Here is a 27,257-nt window from a genome sequence, read left to right as displayed (position 1 = left end):
AAAGTCAGTTATTAGATATGGCAAGGAAACACATACTGGAGGTCATAGGTTTTGAAATAGCCACATGTTAACTTGCCCTGCGTTGGTCAACATAAACCCTCTATCCCTTGCCTTAACTTCTATACTGTATATTGCTCCTCTCTGTGTGCTTCTCACCCCTCCCTCTGACTCACTCTCCCTTGATCCTCTTCTCCACTCTGCTTCGTCCTTCCCTCCATCCTCCCCTCGTCCCTCCCCCTCTCCCTGGAGTTGTGCTTTTCTCTGACATTTGGCTGGACAAAGACGAGTCACACCTGAGCGCTGGGTTAAACTATTATAGGCCCTCTCCCTGTGGTACACTGCCCTTTGCCACCGCTGTCTGTGACTGAAACTGTGTGTGTGTGTGTGTGTGTGTGTGTGTGTGTGTGTGTGTGTGTGTGTGTGTGTGTGTGTGTGTGTGTGTGTGTGTGTGTGTGTGTGTGTGTGTGTGTGTGTGTGTGTGTGTGTGTGTGTACACACTAAGTATTAAACTTAGAATGTTGTGTTGTATGTTTTGTTGGTATATAGGGTTAGGGTTAGGGTTAGGGTTAGGGTTAGGGTACATGCTTAAAGTGGAATGAATAAGAGTCACAGAAGCAGGGTTGAGGTCATTAAAAACAACAAAGAAGAAGAAGTCAGAAATGCAATTAATACTATTGTTTTGGGTCATAGCACTTGATGGACAGGTGTTAGAAGTCAGTATATAAGGGAGTCTTTGCTGTCATCCTGATATGACAAAGCAACAGCGGGCATTCTCAATGGGAATCACATAGTCTGGATCTGTAGACTTCTATCAGTACAATGACATCGACTGAGCGAAAAGACAAATGTGATATGTGTTATCTATACATAGGAGTGACAACAAGTTGTTTCTTTGCTCTGGCTCAATCTCAAAGAAATTGTCTTTAAAAAGAAGGTTTTTCTCCCTAAATAATGGCAAATAGTTTGGTGACGATTGTGTAAGAATAAACTGTAGCTTGATTACAAAAAGAAGTATGCAGGGTGGATGAAGCAAAAAAGTAAACATTATCAGAAAATACCTGTTTCAATGTATGTCGTACAATCAATCTAATAAGTATCATACAGGAAGTTATGATGATGGATATAGGGAATTATTCACTCCCAGTGTGTACAGTGCAAAAATGTACACTGCAGTAAATTGTTCCTTTTTAAAGATTTGAAGAAAAAAAAGTGAAGTATAAAACAAATGTAAAGAATCAAACAGGGTGTGGGAGACGGAGGGGGGGAATGGTAGAAAGAAAGAGTGGAAAAACAGAGGGAGGGAGACAAACAGGGGCTGCTTTGGGGCCGCCGGTCGCCACAGGGTGTGTGTGTGTGTGTGTGTGTGTGTGTGTGTGTGTGTGTGTGTGTGTGTGTGTGTGTGTGTGTGTGTGTGTGTGTGTGTGTGTGTGTGTGTGTGTGTCTTGGGAGGGCACAGTGGGGGAGTTTGGGGGCATGGAGGAAGGGATCAGAGCTTTGGGGCCAGCTCCACAGGGAACAGAGAAGATGGGGAGAGAATGGAGGGAGGGTGTGGGGGAAGGGAGACAGAGGGTGAAAGGAAGGGATGTGGTCAGTTTTGAGTTTGAGAACTCAGCAGGGAGGGAGGGAGGAAGGGAGGGAAAGGGGGACGACATTATGGTCTGTATGCTCTGAGAAAGATTTCATATGAAGAGGAGAGGAAGCAGGGCTTATGGCAAGAGGGGGGATGAGAATGAGGGAGGAAAGAAGGAAGTGGACAAAGAATGGTAGAAGATCTGCAGAAAGGGGAGAGAGGGGAGGTGTATCAAATGGAGGGAGGTCGCACGTTCCACTTGGAAAGAGAGAAAGAAGATGCAGAGAGGTAGAGACAGGGAGGGAGAAAAAAAGCCCCAGGTGTCAGCAGGAGGGGGGAGAAAAAAGGAAAGGGAAGGGTTCTGGGGGTCCTGCTTGTTGGCAGGGGTGCAGGAATCTAAGGGAATGGCCTGTTCCTCATTATAAAGGATCACCCCCCCCCCTCCACATACACTGAGGAGGCCCCCACATGGCCCCATGACAACTCTATCCTGACCCGTCCACACATGCACTGATGGAGACATAAACCCACACACACAAATATAGAATAGAGAACACACACACACACACACACACACACACACACACACACACACACACACACACACACACACACACACACACACACACACACACACACACACACACACACACACACACACACACACACCACACACACACACACACACACACACACACACACACACACACACACACACACACACACACACACACACACACACACACACACACACACACACACACACACACACACACACACACACACACACACACACAGCTACATTTCCGAAACAGCAACACAAACACACCAAGCCACAACATTAGGGATCAAGCATTTCTAAAAACACAGTCATGGGGTTGTGGTCCAGAAGGTTTTGGTGTGCAATGAAAATAAATCAATGACATGTACCTGTGTTTGTTTACTGGACAAAACCCCTTCACACATTGACAGGTGTAGTGGAAATAGTAGCCATTTTGGACCATGAAACACTTTACTTAATGCATGGATATATAAAGTGCACTGACTGGATACAGCGCTTGAGGCGGGGCCTGGTTCATTACAATCAAAGTTGCTCAGTTACGGGTGAAGCTAAAATAGCCTGACTGTTAAGAACAAAAATAGCAAGATCTTCGCTGAATCTCCATTGCATCTTCCTTGGATCTTCACGGAACCTTCCTGGATCTTTCCTGAATCTTCCCTGGACCTTTTTTGGATCTTCCCTGGATCTTCCACGTCCATGTGGGGCAAAGAGCATGAGCAATTGCGTTTTCTTCATACTTGATTGCATAAAACTTTTAGTCCCTAATGACTTAAATAAGGGCTCGAGTCTCCATCCTGGCAAGTCACAGACTGACATGGAAGTCTATTACCACCGTTTGACCACTAGAAACATTTGATGATCTTCCGACTCACTTACTGGGGGCTTGATGGAATGACACCATTGAAGACAATCAATTCCATAAGGTAGAGGTATGTGCTCTGGTGAGGAGTTTTGAAGAGCATGTTTCAGACTGAGGATATTGCTTCTGGATAGGAGGATATTGTAAACCCTTCTGGGGTCACTGTATTGATCTATGTTACACTCCTCAGCAATGTTATGTATCATGAAATGAGGTTAATCATTTGAGATAACCTTCTAATTCCATGTTTTTCTATATCTTGTGTCAACACGTCGAGCAGCTTGATGCTGAAAATCTGTTCTGGAGGGACGTCATTAATCACAGTCCCTCAACTTGTGTGTTTGTTTATCCAACAGATAACCAGTTGGTTGCCTCTGACCATGTTGCTGACAAGATGCTCAAATAAACCCCCGGAGGAGAGAAAAGCCTGTGAACTCCACGAGGCAGAGCATTTGACAAGTTGATCAGAGTGAGAAATGTCTCGCATTTTATAAAAAGGTGGTTAGGAAGAGTGCTGGGTCTGAAAGAACGCCAACGAAGAGCCTGTCAGACTTCAAGGAGGGTATCACAGTTATTCTGACGTTGATACTGCAATTAGCCAGGATAAACAAATATTAGCAACTGTAAAAAATTTCTAATTTGACATGTCAGCTGTGTCGTTACGTGCATCAGGAAACATAACTTTGGCCAGATATGGTTGGGCACTGATTGGTTTGAGAACGGGTTAGGATTAATTAAGACATGATACATCTACAAAAAAATTATTTAAAAGTAAAACCAAACAGTGTTTTTACCTGGATTTGACTGATAAAGTTTTGTCAAAACTCTTTACACCCACACAAGCGTCCCTTGTTTCGTAACACGAGTGCATCTAAAGATTAATCAGGAAAATGTAATGTCCAGTCATGACGGAAACAGTCAGAGTGCAACGTCTAAATCTGAAATCTAAACAGTCGGACTCAGGAGATCAAACTATTTTATTTATTTATTCAAAGATATGTAAATGTAAATTTCTATAATCTGACTGTGTAAATATTTGATCAATAAAAACCCACACACAAACACATTGACACGCAGAAAGAAGCTGTAAACCCTTTGGCTGCAGAATTCTAATGAATGTTTGCAGACAGAAGCACTCGTCTCTGTCTCTGCCTTATGCAGCGAGAAAAATCACACACTGTACCGGACTATAGATTTGTTTCTACATGCACACACACAAATATTTACTCTTTGGAAGATCTGCAGGCAGGCACACAAGGACAGAGAGAGAGAGGGAGAGATGAGAGGGAAAGAAAAGGGGAAGAGGGAAGTTACATTTGTAATCGAGTGTTTCTTTTCCTCGGAGCAAAGTAGGGCTGAATGCAAGGGGGTTCGTGGGTGCCAACACACACACAACACACTTCTTGTGTCCTTTGGCACATTCTTCTCTTTCACTCTTGCATTAAGTACGAAAAAGGGAAGAGAGTCAAAGTAGGGGGAGAGGGAGGAGGCAAGAAAAAGAAGGGAAGAGAGAGGAGAAGAGAGAAAACGTCCCTGCAGAGTCTTTCTCCCTTCCTGGAGCGAGCGCGGGCCCCTGCAGCGCTGCCTGTGTCATTTCCAGTGGCCGTGAATACAGGTATTAATAAAAGCCCCATGGGGAAGAGCACACAATATAACCCTACATTTTCAGGCATTATGAAAGGACGCCCCCAGGGGTCCTCGGGCTCAAATTTCTGAGATGCAGGCATTGTAAAAAGACGCCCCCGGGGGAGGTCCCCGCAATAGAAAACTGCTGAATTCAAAGCATTTCCAGAGCCCTGGTGGGAGCCATTACTCCCACTGGAAGAGGAGAGAGGCTTTTTTCACCCTCTCCTTCCAAACGCTTTTTCTGCCTTTTTTTTTACCAAACATGTGTTGCTGACATGTTGACAGATTGCTCAGTGAGGTGTTTAGGTGCATGCACAAGGCACGTCTGCTGAGACACGAGCTCCCTCCCTCTTCTCCCTTTCTGCCCCCCCCCCTCCTTCCAGTTCCCAAGTTCCATCCCTCCCTCCGACTGCAAACCTCTCCACGCGCCCAAAATTGCTCCCATCCATATTTCATAAAGGAGAAAGTAGGCTGAAAGAGAGGGAGATAGTTTAGGCAAGATGGAGAGAGAAAGAGGTGAGAGGGGGGGGAGAGAGAGGACGACGGGGGAAAAAGGGAAGATAAAGAGAGACAAAGCGGGATCAAGGGAGGGGAACGGGAAGAGGAGAGGATAGATAAAGAGAAATAGAGCGGTGTAGAGAGTGGGAGAACTCTGCGGTGAAAAATGAACCCTGTGATGAAAAATGACTTCACAACAACCCTTCTCCGTCTCACCCCCTCCGTGCCATCCCTCCCCTCTCCCTCTCTGCATGTTGTATCCCCCCTCTTCTTCTTCTACTTCTCTCCTCTCTCCCACCCAACCCTCCCCCCTCTCCTCTCCCTGGAAAACCTGAGCGGCAGCCAGCTGTGTCTGTGTGCGCGCTGTGCACTTGTATGTATGCCAAGGGCTTAGCACAGGAATCTTCAGGCCACCCCCGGGTACAGAGACACAGAGGGAAGGTGGGGGGGTTTGGGTATGGGGGGGGGTGCACATGGTGATGAAAAGTGCAAGAGGGAGGGAGAGGGAAAACAGACAGGAGCTAAGAGGATGAAAGCCGATGAGAGAAATAATAAGGAGTGACCATGAAGGAAACTACTAGGATATTTATTTTCTCAACTGCTACACGCTACCTACACACACACACACACACACACACACACACACACACACACACACACACACACACACACACACACACACACACACACACACACACACACACACACACACACACACACACACACACACACACACACACACACACACACACACACACACACACACACACACACACACACACCACACACACACACACACACACACACACACACACACACACACACACCACACACACACACACACACACACACACACACACACACACACACACACACACACACACACACACACACACACAGAGCAAGGGACCGTCTGTAATTTTGTTTCAGATTACACCCCTCTAACCTCCCTCTCTTGTAGAAAGTGATCTGTGGTTTTAATAAGAGTCTTGGCCTCACAGGACTCAGCTGCTATCCTGACGACAGACGTGGCGAGGTGTGTGTGTGTGTGTTACTCTGTGCTCGAGAGGGTGTCCCTCTGCATGTGTGTGTATATATGTGACAGCGGGTTGCGACAGACGGTAAGAGCTTAGCAGTGGGGAGATGTCCCGCGGGAGGCAAACCAGTCACCCAAGGGCCCCTGCACTAACAGACGCGCTCTCCTCCATGTTTTTCTCCTCTTCCCTTTCTACCTCCATATTCCAGCCCTCCTCCTCTTCACCTGTCTTCATCATGTCCCTAGTTACTCTTTTTCCAATTCTATTTTCCTTCCTCAGTCTTCCCCCTGCCTCCCAGCAAGCCTGGGCTCCCTGGAAGTCTGCCCCCCCGCTGAGAGAGGAAAGAGAATAGACGAGAGTGCAGCTGTATGTGATCAATTAACTGAGACCTCACAAATACCTTCGGAGAGTATGCACAGTATCTGGCTCTCACACACACACACCATGAATCGACTAGCTGGGTTAATGACTCGCTATTTGTCAATGACAGCGGCAGTTTCCGCCCCCCTGCCTTGACTAGGTAGGCTCCCTCGTTTACTCGCTGCCTACCTTCTCGTCACTTCCTCTTCCACCTCAACCTTTTTTGAACAATCTTTCACCTTTTGGTCTCCATCTCACTCACACCTTGCCTGAGTATAGATCACTGTTTACATGTGCAGCTTTTAAATATATGTAAAGTAAATAGACAATGGCTGCAAGAAAACAGGGTGTCCGGAGAAGGGATGAGTCCTCAAACCAGGGAATGAGTTAGCAGTTTTAACACTTCTGGTTCCATCGTCTTAAAGTCAATGTTTTTTTGGACAAGGTTTTGGTAAGATTCCTAAAATAGGGTATTTGGTTAACACAAGATTTTCACATTTTGGTCTAGGACACAAAATACATCAAACCCCGTGCATAAATGTCCAAAGCTTCTCTGTAAAAACAACAGTTTCCGCATGTGCCGACACAGCGAACATTAGAGAAGGTGGAGTGAAGTTATGCGACCGTGATGTAGTTTGTTTTTTAGCATTGTATTAGCTTTTTACTTCGGGCGATTGCATTTACGCTTCAAAAACCAAAAAAAAACGGTTTAAATATGTGAAGATTAGCCTGTTGAACAAAACATGTTGGCATCATAAAGGTGTGTTAGCCACAGATCTTTTCTGCAATCCAATGGAATTCCAATGACTTTTGACGAGGGAGCCCTTGCAATGCTAACTTTTGGAACGGCCTAAATAATACGTCTTCGTTCCACCACTATAGGAGTTTTAAAACAGTGTGTGAGTGTTTAAAGGTCTATACACTTCCTAATTGACCCAACCTTGGAATGTGGTGGTTGGTAAGATGGCTTGGGATCCCCTCATGGGATGTGTATGTATGTGTGTTCATGTGGCAGAGCAGAGAATGTTCTCCATTTGAACCCTTGGAGGGATTTTTTTCCCCACTCCTCCTCTCCTCAGGGAGCCTCTGCTCCACATTCTGACTCCTACTGAGACCCATCGACGCTCCCCCGACTCACTCTTGCTCAGTATTTTTGCACACACAGGATGAAGACCAACATGTACTAAAAGTCGTACACACACATCACAAATATAGCTATTACACTATATACACTGAGAAAGTAAGTTGACAGGGTCTCTAAAACATGTTGAATAAATCAAAAACGATAAGGCTCTCACGATAAGGCTCTTGTACAATGGAGGGCTGCAGTTTAACATACTCTACACGGTAGCCTACCATTACAATTACTATTGACAATACCGTGTGTTACTACATACAGTAGTATGTACATGTACATATAATGACATGGTTCATTGAAACTGCTGTGTCAGTGAAATTAGTTTACACACATACACCCACGCATACAATGAGTATCTTATCCACGATTTAAAAACAGAGCTGTCACACCGGCTTAAAGCTATAATGGAACAGAATAACAATGCTATTGTAATCAAAGCACAAGCACACACACACACACACACACACACACACACACACACACACACACACACACACACACACACACACACACACACCACACACACACACACACACACACACACACACACACACACACACACACACACAACACACACACACACACACACACACACACACACACACACACACACACACACACACACACACACACACACACACACACACACACACCACACACACACACACACACACACACACACAACACCACACACACCACACACACACACACACACACACACACACACACACACACACACACACACACACACACACACACACACACACACACACAACAACCAGCTGGGCAGCCAGGCTCTTGTGGCATTACATTAACCAGATGTGAGGGGTCTGTGGGTATGTGCGTGTTGGAGTGGGTGTACACATATTTATGTGTCATTGATCTGCGTCACAGTGTGTGTGTGTGAGTGTGTTTGTCCAATTTCCACTCAAATTAATGGTGCCTCTTTATAGGCCTTCTGCTAGAGTGGCACTGAATTACTTGGTGCTTCACTCTCGCACCTGGGACCCATTCCATGTTATAGCCACAGCTAGCTGCTAACTTGGGACCCATTTTCTACAACAGTATAGTTAGCATTACAGATACCAGTGTTTTTTTTCTGCAGAGAATTCATCGCTTACTAATATGGTGGTTCTCAAGCCAGCGCCTGGGGGCCACAGATGTACATCAGAGATTGCTGACAGTGGACAACACGTTGAAGTGAAACTTTGGCACTGAGTACTGAAAGGTTAAAAGTTCATGTTGTATTGCATGAAAATGTATTTGTGTCAAGTAAGAGAACTTTGTTCACATGTAAAAACCTCATCCTATTGAAGTTCATGTAACATATTCACTGTTTTGTCAGTCTGAAAATAAGATGTTTTTCTGTCTTGTGATATTTGTTATCACATGTTTTGCTGTCATGACGTTTAGTACATTCCTTAAGACATCTGTTAGCACCAGTTGTTTTTAAGTCAAAAAAAAACTTTGGACATCCACAATGGGAGTATTTACCGACACATTTTATACTGTCGAACAAAATGTGAAAATCCTATAAATATGCGTCAATGACATACCTTATTTCAGGATTCTAACCAAAAACAGGTACAAATCATTGACTTCTAGACAAAGGAACCCGGAAGTGCTAAAAAAGCTAACTCATTTCCAGGTTCAAAGACTCATTTCTGCACCATTTTATTGGGAAATTAAACTAAGTTGTCTACAATCTGTGTTCAAATGAGTATTGGCCAAGCAATGTGTTGTATTAATGACTGAATGGGAGCAATTTAGATTGTAGATAGTTCCCAAACGTCTTGTATTATATGCAGTGTTGGGACTAACGCGTTACAAGTAACGCGTTACTGTAACGCCGTTATTTTTGATAGTAACTAGTACTCTAACGCATTACTTTTTAAATTCAGTAACTCAGTTACCGTTACTACATGGTGCGTTACTCCGTTAGTTTTTTTATATAGTCAACAGCCAGGCGAACAGAGATGAGAACTGTACTTAAGTACAGTACTTGAGTAAATGTACTTCCTGTGTCACCTGCGGAGACGGGCTGTGGGCGTGTTTGTGTTGTTTACTAACAAGACTATCATGGCGGCAGCGGAGCTCAAGTCTAGTTTCTCCACCTGGAGATATTCTCACTATTTCACTTTTGTCGAGCACAAAGAAAAGAACGTTTTAGTTAAATGTAAGTTGTGTCTTGGCGGGTCAAAGATCCTATCTACTGCCCAAACCAGTAATTCAAATATCTTAAAACATCTGCAAAAACAACATGCTGGGACGAAGCTAGTAGCTAAGACCACAGAGACTCAGCCGACGCCACTCCACCTCCACCTAAGCAACAGCGGCTGGATTTTAACCAAAGGACTGTTATCCAGGGAAAAGTCGATAAAGCCATTGCACGGTATGTTGTAGAACACATGCAGGCTATTGCTACAGTGGAGTCACCCGCGTTCAGGGAGCTAGTTAGCATGATAGCATGTCCGGGCGGCACACGGCATATAGGACGGAAAACTTTTTCCAACTACCTGGAGAAAGAATATACAAAAATGGAAAGCCAGCTAATATCGATGCAATCCAGATTGCATATAATGCATGTCAAGTTGATCAACAGATTGTATTATTCTCCAATGCAATAACAGTACTGAAATGAAGGCTATAAGGGCATTAATGGGAGCCCTTTTTTTAAGTAACTAAAACGTTACTTTTCACAGTAACGCATTACTTTTTGTGTACGTAACTAGTAAAGTGACTGAGTTACTTTTGACATGAAGTAACTAGTAATGGTAACTAGTTACTGGTTTTCAGTAACTAGCACAACACTGATTATATGTATTTTTGTCATAATACATCATAGCTAGCTTACTACATCTGACAACCAAGATGGCTGATTTTTTTTTAATTGTTGTGAAGGGACTTGCTCAGGGACAAATACCATCAAACTACAAAAGGCATGAACACATTAACTCTCATGCAGATCCAACGTGGTGTGTGTCTATCCCCAGCAGGCTCTGTGTGTGCGCGTGTGTGTATGTGTGTGTGATGCCCTCCTACTAAACCGGCTCCCAGGGGTTCAAACAGAGAACTTAAAAGGATTCTTTAGTCCATGTGTTTTAATTTAGCCTTCTTCTCAATAATAACCAGAAAGCTATGGTCCCACTTACTTCATACACACATACACATCAGACCAACACATATATGAACGTACACAAATCCCTGCCTGCAAGTGCACACACATCCCGCTGGGCTGGGGGATTACTCTGCAATCTCAACCAGTCGTTCTCATGGGGAAAACATGTTTTATCATTTCATTTCATTTCTCTCTTCTGTGTTCCCTCTCACCCTTCCTCCCTACTTTCCTCCCTCCCTCTGCTTTCTCACTCAGCAACATGTAGCCATCCCTAGACTCCTGTTCTGAAATCACAGGCCACATCAGCCCTGCACTTTTGGTGGTGAGATTCTCTCTGAATGTGTGTGTGCGGGTGTGTCTGTGAGTGTCTGGGAGAGATGGAACAAAATACTAAGAACACATTTGAAAAGCTTAAATGTGTTCCTCATTTTTTAAAAGAACACAAATATAAGTATGGTAGGTACATCATGGCGTACTTATTTACTTACTGAGTGTATGATTTGACTACACGGCCAAGGTTAACCAGGCTCAAGTGGAACAAAACTAAAGGTCTAAATCTGAAAGAAAAGAAAAACACAGGATCCTCCCGTGTTTAAGATGGATCCTGCATGTCCAAGCATCCCTCACTCTGCTGGGATTGGGTGTCGACCCAGCGGGTGAATTAGAGGTTGCTGAGGCAGGGGTCTCACCATCTACATTACAGTCTCTGGAAACACTATCTTTAGCAGTTTCAACAAAGCCCTCCACCCCCCCTTCTCCTATTTCTTCATCCCCCATATCAAAGGTAAACACACACTTTCTCATATGCTAAGAGGCACACTGCCTTGCAGTAGCGAGAACGTGTGAATGTGTGTGTGAAGGTGTGTGCGCGCATGTTGGCTTGCTAAGTGAGCATTTGGATTAATCTGTAGGAACCAGATGCCCCCACCGCATTCCTTCCAGCCCCTTCATTAATTACACGGGTACCAATAACAGCTTTTGTGTGCGTGTGCATGTGCGTGTGTGTGTGTGTGTGTGGGGGGGGGTATTACATGCCTGTTACTTTAACGGCATTTTTTGTTTACATTACAATAAGTACGTGCAGCGTAACTTACCACCAAAATTATTTTTTAGTAAGTTTTCTGAAAGTTCTGAAAATGACCACAACAAAACGAAAATGTGATTTTTGTAAAATGCTAACTGCTAAAGGTGAAACTGCGAGACAAATATGATTTTCTTCCTCTCAAGTTTTATTTCCTTTTAACTTTATAAAATAAAATTATATTTAACATATAAATATTATATATTTAAGTGTGTGATATGTGTCATCGAACTGCAATAGCGTTGGACATTTAGCTGCTGTGGTTTTGTGGGAAACATCAGAAACTGTGACCACAGATTATATAAACACAGTACATATATCACAACAGCCACATTTACAAGCTTACCGGCTGGGCAGTGGTTGGTTCTGTGTTCAGTGAGCTCAGCCAGACAGTCAAAGTCATGCTGACAGTTGTCACAGGTGAAGATGTTCTCGTCATCAAGGTCATCGTCGCGGTCATCGTGCTCCTCATGTTCTCCATCCTCAGCGCCCGTCCCATGACCTTCTTTGAGATCTGCCTCTCTGTTGGACGCTGGGACTTCTGGGGAAACACACACAACGTTATGAGCATGGGTTCAGAAGCGTACGCATGCTTGTTGTTTGTTACCAGCTCAGATCTAATTGACATCTTCACTGTCCTCTATATATACTATGACTTTGTTTCTTATCGTTTGCGCTTCCATTTTGGGTTTGACATGCATTTACTGGTCTCTGTACCTGCTTTATTTGAATAATGACATGTGAAACTCGAATTAATTGTGATGTGTGGAACATTGCCCCAGTGTGTGAAGGAGTGTGTGTGAACGTGTGTGTGTGTCCTGGATTAGCAGACAGGGAGAGTGTGAGAGGGGACCAGTGGAAGGCTGTGTCGGCCCAATCCTCACTGCTCCATTGTGTCTCCATTTTCACACCTTATTATCACATTATAAACGCTAAGGATCCAAAAGGACTGACACTGAAGACACTGGCTTTAGAAGAGAGGAGAGGAGGGGAAAGGATGGTAGAAAAAGTGTGCTCTCTGCTCCTTTACAGATGTCACGAGCTTCTGTCTCAAATGATTGAACCTCAGAGCAACATCCAGAGAATAAATTGGGTTATTAGACAGCTTAGTTGAAAACAGACCGCTGCTAAGGAGAACAGACTGTTGCTAAGGACATTCAAAGCTAGTCATATCGATCCGCAGAAAGAAGTCCGGTCTATTGAGTTTTCCGTTACCTTCTCCATCTGAAAACCACATGGATTATTTCACTTATATTAGCTTTAACATATTTGGACAGCGGCAGTACCCTGATCACCATGTCGGTGTGTTTTTTGTCAATAGTTGTAAATAATTGCATTTATTTTAGCGGTTTTACAAGTTCTCAAATCGCTTTACATTACATATGACTTAAAGTGCACCTATTATACAATCTTTAGGCAATAGCATAGGTCTCAGATATATAAAAAACATGTCTATGAAGTGTTTTGCTCAAAATATGTTTCAAAAGTGCTGATTTGGGGTATAACGCTTGAAAAAAAAAGCTCCAAAATGGTGGAATGAGCTCCCCATTGACATCAGGACAGCAGAAAGCTTACACACCTTCCGGCACAGACTGAAAACTCATCTCTTTCGACTCCACTTAGAGCGATAGAACTATTAACAAAGCACTTATATACTTATAAAGGACTGGCTTATCTAAAGCCAGTTGAGTAGCACTTGAAATGTTTTTGCTCTATGAAACCTGATGTACTTATATGATTCTGTTTTCTTCAAGTTTGTATCTTGTTGGTCGAACGCACCAGCAAAAGCGTCAGCTAAATGCAATGTAATGTAATGTAATGAGGGCTGAGCTCATGCGGGAGATTCTACCGGGAGATTCTGCCGTGATGAAACGCCATATCATGGATTATCAAGGATTATTTCTCAAACAGTATGGAGCTTTCTCTCTTGCCGGTTATACCACAAGGTGAGTTCCTTTTTATTTCCTGCTTCTTCACACACATGCTCTCCAGTACAGATTAGCTCTGAATGTTAGCGATGCTAATGTAAACACCGACCATATTACGTCCAAAACAGTCGGGCATTATTTCTGATAGAAACTTTACTGATAGTGCTGTGTGTCCACATTTCCAATATTACGTCATATCGGACGCAAATCTGGATCAGCTCTATTTTACCCCCGTTTTTAGAGATTTGGGTACGGAGGAAAAGAGCGAGGGTTTTATTTTCTGACGCTGCGTGAGTTCCCTGACACACCGGGGACACATCTTTATGTATAAAAAACAACAAAAAGTGCATTTTGCATGATAGGTCCCCTTTAAATCAGACATGTTATACATCAATACTGTGGACAATACCCACAGGAGCAAATTAGGGTGAAGTGTCTTGCCCAAGGAAACAACGGCATGTCGACTGCAGTGGCAGTCAGGGGATTGAACTGTTTGAACAAAAAAGGTGTGAATATTCTAAAACGGGAAATCCTTTCTAAACGGCTAAAAAGAGGTTTGCAGAGGATACGATGTTTGTATACATTACGAGCACCTGTATTTAACAGGCATCTTAAATCTCTGTTACTGGCCATTACAGATAATCAATACACTCCATTACTTTTATTAAAGTGGACCGTCTTTAGTGAGTGCAATCGTGGGTCAAAAAAGATTAAGCTTTAATTCAGCTTTTTTTCCATTAGGAGCTACAAGAATTGTTTTAATGGGCAGAAACACTTTTTTTTCTTGATGTGCTATTTATGGCCCTTGAGATATGCCTTGTTGAATGTTATTCTAAAAAGAGTAACTGTATCTTAATCAACGAGTTTAAGTGAGAAAGTGAAACAGATTAGAGAGCGGTTCACAAATCCATTCCACTCTGATTTATTATGGGAGAGGTGTGATGGGATGGAGGGATGCTGGGAGGTGGGGAACGGGGACTGAGGTGATGGGGTGTTTGGGGGGGAAGACACTGATGAAGGGATAGAAGAAGGGATGGATGAAGGGATGGTGAGGAAGAGAGGGAGGGTGTTGGCCATCTGTCCAGTGGTGAGAGCACCGGCTGGCCGGGGAGAGAAAGTGGCCCCTTGGCTGACAAAACACACACACATACACACACTCGGTCACGGCCACGCTCACACACACACCAGGTGGATGCACGCTGGTCACAAAAACACACACAGATTTGCACACACTGGATATGTAGGTAGGGACACACCTGCGGACACATATCCGCGCACGCTGGAGTGTGTGCAGTTGTGTTGTATGGTTGAAAATAGTTGTACCAGATATCCCATTAATGTGTTCTTGAGTAAATTCAAAGCACATGATTGGATTATTAGCCAACGTTGCTTCCTTATAATGATATAAATGTTGTTATAAACTCAGGACAAAAAAAACAACTCCACTTATTGTTTGTTCTTTGTTAAAACTGCAGTAAAATGCTGCACATTAACTAATATATATATAAGGGTATCGGACACTCGGTACAGTTTGATCCATTAGAACTCAATGACAAAAATCCGGGCCATAAAGTACTTTGGACAGATCCTTTCATCTACCGCCGTTTATTTCTCAGCATTGTTTTTAAATGCTGTACTAAATAATTTTTGACTGTCGTGGATCTTTTCTAGAGTAAGACCGATACCAGTAACATAAATGCCTCCAATACAGATTTAGAAAATCTAGTAATTGCACAAATTCATTTCCCAAAAATATAGTATTGTTTATATTATATACTTCTTGTTAAAAAGTAATAGATATTATTATTATTTTAATTAGTTTTGGACGCACTGGTATCCATTAGACACCCTAAGACTCTGTCTAAAGGATTAAGATCCCTACTTTTCCTCCAATCTCTAAACTCAGTCATTTTAAAAAATAGAGACCACAGTGCTTGGAGTCGTTTGCTGAAGTATTCATTATTTCAAGTGTGGTTTAAGATTAAATCCACACAGTAAAAACGGGGAGGACATGAAAATAGAAGGGTTGTTTTAATTTAAATGAGAAATATGTACCTTTTGAATAAGAATTATGTTAACATCTTGGGACCAAATGACTCCACTGAGTATGGATTGGAAAAAATGCTCTCTCCAAATTGTTATACATTGTTAAATATTTGTTGTGCAGCATCTTCTTTATGTCTTTGAGGGGCAAGCATGCACACAACATGCACACAACATGCACACAACATGCACACACCGTCCCCAGGGTGCCCTGATGCCAGAGGTGAGGGCAGTGCCAACTCCAGTACATGCCAGCACAACCTGCTGTCATAGCAACAGAGGGAGGAGCCAGATGAAACCTCACCATCTTGCACCCCTCGGTCCTCATCTATCCCTCATTTTCCCTTTGACTGCTTGTAGTTTTCTTTTTTATTTGTGCAGTGGTGGGATAAAGGGAGAGGGAGTGAGATGGGTGTCAGAACAGAAGAAGATAAAGGGGTGAGAGTGGCTAACACAGTTGGTGGTGTTTTATATTTGCACACGGGTCTCCTCACATGGACAGGATAATTATGTATCCTCTTATAGATCTCAGAGTGAAGTAAATGGGGGGCTTTAAGAGAGTGCAGCCACTGTAAGCTCCTACTAGAGACTGTAGCTGTTATGGTGATTACCAAACTGAAACTGTGGCAAAAGACCTCCTGTCCAGGACACAGTGTGTGTCTACTTGGGCTGTCTTGGTGCTTTTTAGTACAAAGGTCTGGTCTAAAATAGTTCTCAATGAGTCACTACCAAAAGCACAGGGTTTAAAATCAAAAACTGAAATGATGGTATCCTGTTATGCTTTTTGGAGTTTCCTTTTCCTGTTGTGTGTTATATAGGTTTGTGTGCATGTAAATGATCTGCAAAGGCTTAAAACTTCACGCCAGAGGCAGTTTGGACTCCTTTGTTTACTTCCAGAACATAGTAAGATTACTATGTAACACTCATGCTTCTATTGGCTATAACTCCAACACATTGTTCGTGATTTGGTAAGGGCCAGGATATCTCTAAGCGGTCGACTAATCATAACCTTGCCAGCCAAACTTGCCGTTCCCTTTAAGTTGTGATCAATCATTTTCTGTCAGAACAAAGCACAAAACAGCTGTTGTCATTAACTGGGTTGTATTGTTATGTTGTCACTGTCAGATATCTTTGCAAGTATATATATATATAGAGATTTCCTTGACACCTCATTGGAGCAAAACAGACTTTACTGTTAATCTTGGTCTGTTTTGCAATGTGTTGGAGTTATTGGTTAAAAGTAGCACAATCAATGTTAGACTCATTTATTTTATAATCATTTAGACCCGGGACAAGGATCCCAAGGACAAGGAAACCCCTCAACATTGTAACAAACAGATAAGCAAGGTCTTACTACCAATTTAACTACTGTCTATTTTCTTTTAAATGAAAAAAATATGCAATCAGATATATTTGTATTCATAAAATAGCAGAGGTGGGACCAAGTCATTGTTTTGCAAGTCCGAGTCAAGTCTCAAGTCGTTGCGCTCAAGTCTGAGTCAAGTCTCAAGTCTTTGCACTCAAGTCTTTGCACTCAAGTCTTTGCACTCAAGTCTTTGCGCTCAAGTCCAAGTCAAGTCTCAAGTCTTTGCGCTCAAGTCCAAGTCAAGTCTCAAGTCAGGATGGGCAAGTTCAAGGCAAGTCCAAGTCCTAAACTTTGACAAAACGAGTCTTAAACAAGTCCTTATGTGCTTTTCACCAAATGTAATGACATTGATCAACAAAATAATACTTAATAATCAAATTGCTCTTTATTAGTCACATTAATAATTTAATGCTGGTAAAGTAACGTGTTTTCTTCTATTTTAAGAGGGATAAGTAAGGTAAGGCTACCGTGACGGTTTGATTCAGAAGGAGTTTAATGTATAAGATCCCTGATGTTGAGGTGACCAGAATGTTTATTTCCGCTGTGTACAACATGTTATGAGGGACCCACAATCTATCTTTATGCAAGGGATAATGTGCAGCGAGGCGGGCTCTGGGGAAAAGAACACCTGAATCTAGATCCCTCTGCAGGTGGTACTTTAACTATATGTTGATGCCAATACTTTTGTACTTTTACTTGTAACATTTTGAATGCAGAACTTTTTATTGTAACCGAGTATTCCTACACTCTGGTACTTTTACTCAAGTACAAGATCTGAACTTCTCCCACCTCTGACAATAAATCCTGAGTGGTTACTCATTTTTTCGGTTTTCGCTAATTTCTTGACTTTTTCCAACGCGCTTGCATTTAAATCAGGCTCCCCGTCGCTCTGTAGCTGACCTGTACCACTACACCTGCTGTCTTTGGAGCGTCTGCCCCCCACCGTTCTTTCACATAATGGTATGATCCTAGTGTGTCCTCGCATATGATTGGCCGCATGGTGGCCCAGCTAAATAAAGACCCGCCCCTGCCTGCATGGATTCTCAGCAAGAGTAGAAGCGGCTGGAGATTCTGCTCTCCCCGACGGGAGTCTGCTCTTCTAGCGGCATCTCGCGATCGGCGTGTTGGAGATCCCTGAATTAAATTATCAAGTCACCTCAAGTAAGAAGGCTCAAGTCCAAGTCAAGTCCCGAGCAAGCGGCAAACTGTGGGGTAGAGCCGGGAAGCCAATACGGAAGTGCCACACACTGTAGTTCATATATTGGCCGATAGGCGATGGCTGCAGAAAGGAGCAATTTCCATAGACCCCATGTTAAAATGCCCAACTTTACAGCAGAAAAAAACATGTTTCTACCCCTGGCTCCATACATTTTTATTATCGATATAGTTAGATTCCACCTTCATGATTATGGATCTGTAAGTGAATTGTTTTCTAACGCGACCTTTTTATTTATATTAGGTCTTAAAGTTTGTGCATAAATTAGGGCGTGGTCACATTGAGTGACGGCTCTGTCAAGTGCCTGCCGCTGTTAGCTTCTTGTCTCTCTGCTAGCTGCTCCGTGAAGCTAGCTACAGGGACTCTGCCTGCTCAGCTCATCCAGGAAACACAACTTGTAGCCGGCCGTGGTTGTTTATTCTTCATGCTTATATATCGGACTATTGTGACTCGCTCTGCGGTTAAAACAGACGGTGCATGAATGCGGTAAGTGAAATTCGAGTGCTTTATTTATGTGTTAATGATTTTAATCAGCTACGTAATGAATGGTAAGGCTTGGGTTAGCATGTAAGCTAGTGGTAGCTACATCGGTGCTAACGATTGTAATCGTAGCCTCCAAGTTAAAATCATAGACTGTATATATAAAGGTTACAACGAAATAGACAAGTGTTAAGTGGGATAATACTGTTGAACAAACGGCTTCTGTTTGAGGTTGATAAAATAAGGTTACATCCTTGTAACTTAGAGATATTTTATTATGTAGGTAGAACTGTATGCATCTAAGGTTAATTTAAATTGGCTATGCTCAAGTATGTAGACAAGCTAATGTCGAAGTAGTGTATGTGAAATCAACCTCACAATAAGATGTGTGTATATTACAATTATTAATGTCATATTTCAAGATGATTAGTTAGATATTACAATATGGTTGGTTGAGCTGGAGTTCATTATTGAGCTTACACGTTAACGTCACAGTCATCTGAAGAACGAACCCAAACCTTGTTGTTTTTATTAATTGCATTACCAAATGGGTATCAAATAAACAGTAAGCATTGGTAACACAACTTCCAAAGTTACAGTAAAATAAAAAGGCCCCTGACTCGGACAATACACAATCCAACATGTTCAACAGAAGAGAATCAGTTATATTGTTTGTACACATGGTACTTTACATATACATATATATATATATATATATATATATCTGTTTGTTTAAGGTGTCCAGGTGATGCAGACAGGCTGGACCAGAGAGTGAGAGACAGAACTGGACTCCTCACAGCAGTGAACTTCAGCTCAGATACAAAGACTCTATTTTCATACTGTACAAAGAATCAAGAAAGATATTGGTTTAAATGAATGAAGTATTGACTTGAATACACTGATATACATTCCATTAAACAATACTAAATACTAGATCACCTACACATCAGTTAAGTTGAGGGTTTTTTCCATGCAAAAAGTTACATTTAGATGATAACAAGCAATATGACTTTGTCAGCTTTCTAATTTAATGTATTGAAGGCAAAGATATTTAACGCATAGTGAGAACTGCTACTATTTATCTCTCAATATTGTCTGTAAAAAACGTGGTAAAAGTTATTCTTTCAGTGAGACAACAGAGCAAGCTTCTACAGTTGCACTACGTTTTGATAACAGTTAAATATTATTTTGATAATAACATATATTTCAATGTTGATGAACTTCATACTGTTCATTCATAATCTGATTGTCTTTGTAGCTCATTGTTGAAATAAAAAAAACCCATTACAATTACAAAATAATTATATCTACAGCCCCTAAACACACAAACACACCACTTTCATAAATAACACACTTGTTCTGCAATAATATGTTTTATGTTTCCTGTCATTTTTGTTAGGAAAGGACATGCCTGAAAGACACGACATTTTCTCCTTCTCTGAGGGTCAAGAAGAACATCCAAGAGGAACATTAAAAGCTGATGTTATGAGATTTTAAGACCAGTACAGGACATTCACTAAGAAACTACTTTTATTGTGAAAACACAGTCAGCTGATCGAATGCAGCTATTTCCACATCTACACTCCATCAGCTGATTATTTCTATTTGCCTCACTTTATGAGCTTCACAACATGTACCTTGTTTTGCAACGTCACAAATAAATGGGGCCAATCTTCAGTCAGATGTGAATGTGTAATCTAACATTTTCAGTAAGAATAATGGACAAAAGGAGAGCAAATACAATTTATTGAAATGTGAACCAAAAGTTAATCAAATGTTTTAAATAAAAAGCACATATGGACAGAAGGTGTAAACCTATTAAATGTATTAAACACATTTAGTCAAATAAAGTGACCGACTAGGCCTGTGCAGTTGGTATCAGCTTTGCCCAGCATGGGCTCCTCCATCAGGCCTGGTCCTCCTCGCTGAGGAAAGACCCTCAGTCCTCTCCACACCAACAGACAGGACGTCCATCACACGGAGGTTTCTCCCTGAAGTCTCAGCAGCTCTCTGGTCACCATGCTGTCTCAATACGTCCACACTGAATATGAGATTGGGAAAATGAAAATAATAAATGCTTTAGACAATAAGAAACATAAAGTTGACTGTTGAGTTGCTCAGTTTTTTTAGATTGTCAATACTATTACTGTATAACTAATATCTCAGGTTAAGAGGCACATTCAAATAAAGATTGGTCTTTAAATACATTTTGTCTTTTGAATTGTTTGTCTAAAGTCAAGGATCTATAACTGGTACTTAGTTTTAATGATACAGTCTGGTTATTATGCTGTTTGGAGGAGGCCTCACAGGTAAGAGCACTAACTAGCTACCATCACATGTACCTTAGCTTGACTTAAATGTATTAAACGTATAGTTAAGTGATATCAAAATATAAATAACTTGATTCCAGTGTTGAATTTAGCACAATTGCATACAAACGTTAAGGGGTTTTAAGATTCTGAAGTATTATGTTAAAACTCAATAACTTAGATTATTATTTATAGTTTTGCTGAATAGTTTCATGTCCGCTTACCTTAGAAACGTAAAATGCGACGGCAGCGTGCAGATGGGGAGCATGTTAGCTTAGCTTGGTAGCTTCAGCTAGCTCTGGAACTTCCAGCTCGGTGGCAACAGGTCCCGCCTCTTTGCCCTTATTTGGAGCAGGCTGGAGAAGGCGGGAGTTGAACTCTGACGTCACTGTCGAGCCGTTAGTGGCCGACTCCGCCTACTAAGGGCTTCACGGCAACTCTGCAGAATCCTATGGGTGACGTCACGGACCCTACGTCCATTTATATATACAGTCTATGGTCCCGAGTCATTGGTGTTCAAGTCCAAGACGAGTCACAAGTGTTTTGTGATTTTGTCAAATCGAGTCCAAAGTCATCAAATTGGTGACTCGAGTCTGACTCGAGTCCAAGTCATGTGACTCGGGTCCACACCTCTGTAAAATAGTGAATAGCGGTTTCATGGTGAAAAACAGGAACACATTACAATTTGAATAAATGTTGCTCCACTCTCAAAACTAGATGCAGTTGCAGGAATGTACTAGCTAGTTGCTGGTTAATAGGCTAAGCTAAGCAGCAGAGGGATCGGTTTGTTGAGTTTTGACCAAAAGTGATAAAGTGATGGTTTCATGACAGACTGACGTGATGTGTCACAATCATATTCGAGTTTCTATTGACCATAGGCTACAGTGGGAGGGAGTAATGGTCGCAAATGATCCCAATCTGTAGACATTGACAGAGAGCCCACTTTAAAAAAACGGATTTAGACCAAAATATATAATTTCCATTGTGAACAGAATAGTTTTCTAACGTTAACAGTTTTCAAATGTATCTGCGTAAGCTTGACATGGTTATATTTTCTGGTTGTCTTTCTTATTTCTCTTAGACAAAAAGCCTGCACATCACCTTTTTCTTTTTTTGCTACACCACTCCACCCCGACCACACCAGAAAGAAGCAGCAGGCCTAGTGTGTGTGTGTGTGTGTGTGTGTGTGTGTGTGTGTGTTGGGGTATTGATTGAATAGAACAACATTGGTCCCAAGCAAATAACCTATAATATGAAGAGCTGTGTAGGCCAAAATTCAAACTCACCTCGCACACACACTACTGAAAACATCTGGCCTTGCACAAACACTACTGAAATACTCTCACATGCACTACTGAACACCTCACACACACACACACACACACACACACACACACACACACACACACACACACACACACACAACTGAAAATGAACCTCACACACACACACTATTGAAATACTCTCACATGCACTAGTGAACACCTCACAAACACAACTGAAAATTAAACCTCACACATGCAACAATAAATTAACCTCACGCACATACTACTGAAATACTCTCACATGCACTACAAAAACCTCACACACACACACACGAAAAACATTTTACTGAAAGGTAGGGAATGTGGATGTGTTTCACCTATGAGTGTGAGGGGGATTCTTGCTGTAACTGAAGTCATTGTAATGAAACGGAAGTACCAAACTGCTAGTTGTCTCTCTGCTAGCTCCATTAGCCCCTTTAGCTTCATTGGCTCCAGGCTGCTACAGGGGCTCAGCTGATACAGAGAACACAACTTGAACTCAGACGTGTTTGTTGTGTTGATGCCTGGTGGAGTATTCTTCATTGAAATATCGCACTTATCTTATGGCTCAGCGGTTCAAACACACCGTCCATGAATGCAGTTTCTTCGGTAAGTGAAATTCAAGCACTTTATTTCTTACTGGTCTTTTTATTCAGCTAACGAGCGAGACGAAGCTGCATCTGTGCTAACCATGCTATCCGTAGCATACAAGTTAAAACAAGTGTAAAACATTAAGAAGGATTATACTTAGGGATGCACGATATTGGTTTTTTGAAACCGATACCGATAACTTCCTGCTTCTCAAGACCGATACCGATAACCGATAATAATATAATATATATATATATGAAATGTACCTGTAGTTTTTGCACACCTGGTGGTAAAAAAAAGACTAGTAGTGAGCAAATGACATGAGCATTACTACTATGAACAAAACAAAGCCAAGAACAGTTTTGACTCTCGTCAAGCGCCATCATTTCTATGATGAAGTTAGAGATCGTTTTAGCCCTGGGGTCGTCTCCGGCAAACTTCTTGCCTTTTTCAAAAGCCTCGTCGATAGGTAAAAGCCCCGGTGCCTTTGCAGCTGGCTTTGGATTCGCCGCTAGTTTAGCAGCACAGGCGTCTTCCTACGCTTTTAACACACCATCGTAGCGATGGCGATATTTCAGGTGACTAATCAGGTTGGAAGTATTATAGCTCGTTGCCTTTTTCCCTCCTCCTGGAACTTCTGCATTGCATTTGTTAATACAAATAGCAAGCGAACTATCTAACTTTGAAATAGTACCATACTACCGGCGACATGTTTGTTTACTTTCCTGGCTTCACGGCCGCACACCATTTACGTCACAGCCAGGCATGAGTTAGGGAGCACTGGATTTGTGAAAAACTCCCCTCTTCCTAAACCACTAATACCACAGTACTGGCAAAACGGGAGGAGCCGAGTGAAAAACAAGCGCCCCTCATCCCAATCCACCCACACCGCAGTATTTTTTATTTTTTTTTACCCAAAATATATATTGTATATTATCGGGGCTATTAATACTGTTATCGGGTTTATCGGGATGACGTCATAATTCCTAATATCGGACCGATAATTATCGGGCCGATAATTATCGTGCACCACTATAGAACAAAAGGCTTCTCGTAGGGGTGTAACGGTTCACAAACATTTCGGTTCGGTACGTACCTCGGTTTTTTGGTCACGGTTCGGTTCGGTACGTTTTCGGTACAGCAGAATTTTTTTTCACAGAACAAAACATATATATATATTTTTTTTTTATTATTATTAAACTGTGAATAATGTATTCACTCAAATAAATACAAAATATAATAAAATAAACATTAAGGTGCAGCATTTCGATGAACTGAAATAATCTGTATTTGAACTTTACTGTAGGCTACTAGTACTCACAAAACATAAACTATTAGTTTTGGGTTTTTAATTATTATTAAACTGTGAATATTCACTCAAATAAATACAAAATATAATAAAATAAACATTAAGGTGCAGCTTTTCGATGAACTGAAATAATCTGTATTTGAACTGTACTGTACTAGTACCTAAGCAGCCAGTTTGACATTATGACTTGCTTGTCATTGTATTTTCATGTTTTTTTAAAGAAAAATTAACTTGTCCACATTGCTTGCCGAAAGGGCAGATCTGCTGGCACTAACAATGTCTCCTGCTGTGGAGAACACCCTCTCGCTAGGGACAGAGGTAGCAGATACAGCCAGGTAGCGCTTTGCTAACATGGCAACATAAGGATATTTGGCGTTTGTAATAGCTTTGGCTCGGTCTGATCTTTTTGCGAGTGGTGGAGGCTTAAATGCTAGCGGGAGTTGGATTTGCACTTCAGTCTTTTTTCTTTTGGTACCGGTGATATTCACGTTCGGGTGATGCCTTTTCAAGAGTGTGCAAGTTTGATGTATTGCCAGCCGCGTAACCAATTTTAGTTGAACAATGCCGACAAACAGCTTTGGTTCGGTCCACCTGTCTTTGTCCTTCATCCTTGTACGTAACTGCGAAACCAAAATGTTCCCAAACCGGAGACTTCAATGATGCTGGAGGATTTTCAAGCTCAACTTTATCTGCGTTCGCCATTAATTTTCGACAGTTCCTCAAATTACTGACTACATTTGAACGCATCCCTCTGACCAGCTCTCATAGTATGCCTCTCATCCAATGAAATGACTTGCTCGCTCTATGACGCGTTGAACCCAATGTGACCAAATTACTCTGAATGCTGCGACGCAGCACCTGAGATTACTTCCAAAAAGTTGTTCACGTTCTCAATTTTTTACGTTTAACGTTATATTCGTTCGGTACACTTCGGTACACACCTGTACCGAACCGAAGGGCCCGTACCGAATAATTTCGGTACGGGTACGTGTACCGTTACACCCCTAGCTTCTCGTGAGGTTGATAAAATAAGGTCATGCTTGTACATTAGTTAGTTTGCTAGTTAGGTAACTGTATGCATTGTTATTGTTAATTTAAAATAGCTATGCTCAACGATGCAGACAGCTAGCGTCACAGTAGTGTTGAAGATAAGATCTACTATAAGATAGTAGTTCAGCATCCTCTGGTCTGTCAGCATCACCTGGAAACTTTAAACAAACATATCTATATATATATATATATATATATATATATCTATATATATACACATATCTATATATATATAGATATACATATCTATATATATATGTGTATATATATATATATATATGTATATATATAGATATCTATATCTATATATATATAGATATAGATATGTTTGTTTAAAGTTTCCAGGTGATGCTGACAGACCAGAGGATGCTGAACACGAGAGACAGACCGAGATTCCTGACATCAGTGAACTTCAGCATGGAGTGAAATGTACAAAGACTCCTTTCATACTGTACAAAGAATCGAGAAACGTTCTGGTTTAAATAGATACAGTAACAACTATAATACACTGATATACATGCCATTAAACATGACTAAATACTGACATCAGGGAAGTTGACTGTTCCTTCCTTGCAAAAAGTTACATTTCGATTTTACCAAGCAACATGATTTTTTTGTCAGCTTTCACATTTCAATGTATTTAAGGCAATTATTTTACATTGTGAGAATTGCTACCATTTGTCTCTACATATTGTCTGTAAAAGACGTGGTAAAAGTGGTTCTTGCAGTGAGACAACCGAACAGCATGACACTATATTTACACTAAGTTCTGACAACAGTTGAATATTATTTAATAATAACATATATTTTAATGTTGATAAACTGCAGACTGTTCATTCATAATCTGATTATCTTTGTAGTACAAAGTGATGAATTTAAAAAACACATTAAAATAAAAATATATTATTTCTACAGCCGCTTAATAAACAAACTGATTTATCCACACTGTGAATATGAGGGGGACATGTGTGTAATAAATGCTTTAGACAAAAATAAATATGAAAAGTAGATAGAACAGGTAGTTAAGAGTTTTAATACAGTCTGGTTGCGGAGGAGGCACACGGGTAAGAGCACTAACTAGCTACCATCACATGTAACTAAGCTTGCCTTGAATTATAAAAGTATAATTAAGTAACAGCAAAAAATCAATAACTAAAATCATGCATCTTTGTTGAATTTACCACATATTATATATTTTAGAAACCTGAAGGCATTTATAGATTTGTATGCAAGTATTATACAAAAAACTCAATACCTTAGATTATTATTAGTGCTGTCAAAATTATCGCGTTAACGGCGGTAATTAGTTTTTTGAATTAATTGCGTTAAAAATATGTAACGCATTTAACGCATGTGCAGAATGGCCAGCCATACATGCCACCAGTGGCAGCGCCAGGGTATGGCTGGGGTAGGCTACACCCATACCAAGAAATGGCTTAGCCCCACCATGAAAAATGATGTTAAAGGAAGCAAAATAAAGTCTGCCAACTCGCGCGGAGTAAATTGCACAGACAGCAGTTAGTAAGATTGATTTCAGTAGCCACGGTTTTGAAAACTTTTGTCACGTAGTGATCGTCTTCTCAATAGAACATCTTTGATAACGGCGTGGTGTTGTTGCAGGAAGTCCCGACGGAGAATACTTTTGCTGTAGTATAGGGGTGCACATAACTGGTACGCAGGTTATGTGCGTAATCTCTCTGAAATGCGTACCGTCACTTGTGTCACAAAGCGCATTTGCGTACCGACGTACTTGTGAAGCTTTTCCAGAAGGCAGTTAGATCACCGGACGACAGAGTCGGTCTCCGTGTGCAC

General features: G+C 41.5%; 1 protein-coding gene across 1 annotated transcript in view; it reads right to left on the bottom strand.

Moving 5' to 3' along the window:
* The window catches only part of znf423 (zinc finger protein 423), a 157,226-nt gene that overhangs the window by 101,157 nt on the left and 28,812 nt on the right, over nt 1-27,257 (bottom strand). Inside the window, 1 exon segment of the mRNA XM_034205890.1 lies at nt 12,196-12,390. Within this exon segment, the coding sequence (XP_034061781.1) occupies nt 12,196-12,390 (195 nt within the window).

This window comes from Gymnodraco acuticeps, unplaced genomic scaffold (assembly GCF_902827175.1).
Source record: "Gymnodraco acuticeps unplaced genomic scaffold, fGymAcu1.1, whole genome shotgun sequence".
Taxonomy (NCBI): domain Eukaryota; kingdom Metazoa; phylum Chordata; class Actinopteri; order Perciformes; family Bathydraconidae; genus Gymnodraco; species Gymnodraco acuticeps.
Note: the sequence above shows the minus strand (reverse complement) of the source record. Positions and strands in the feature narration are given on the sequence as shown.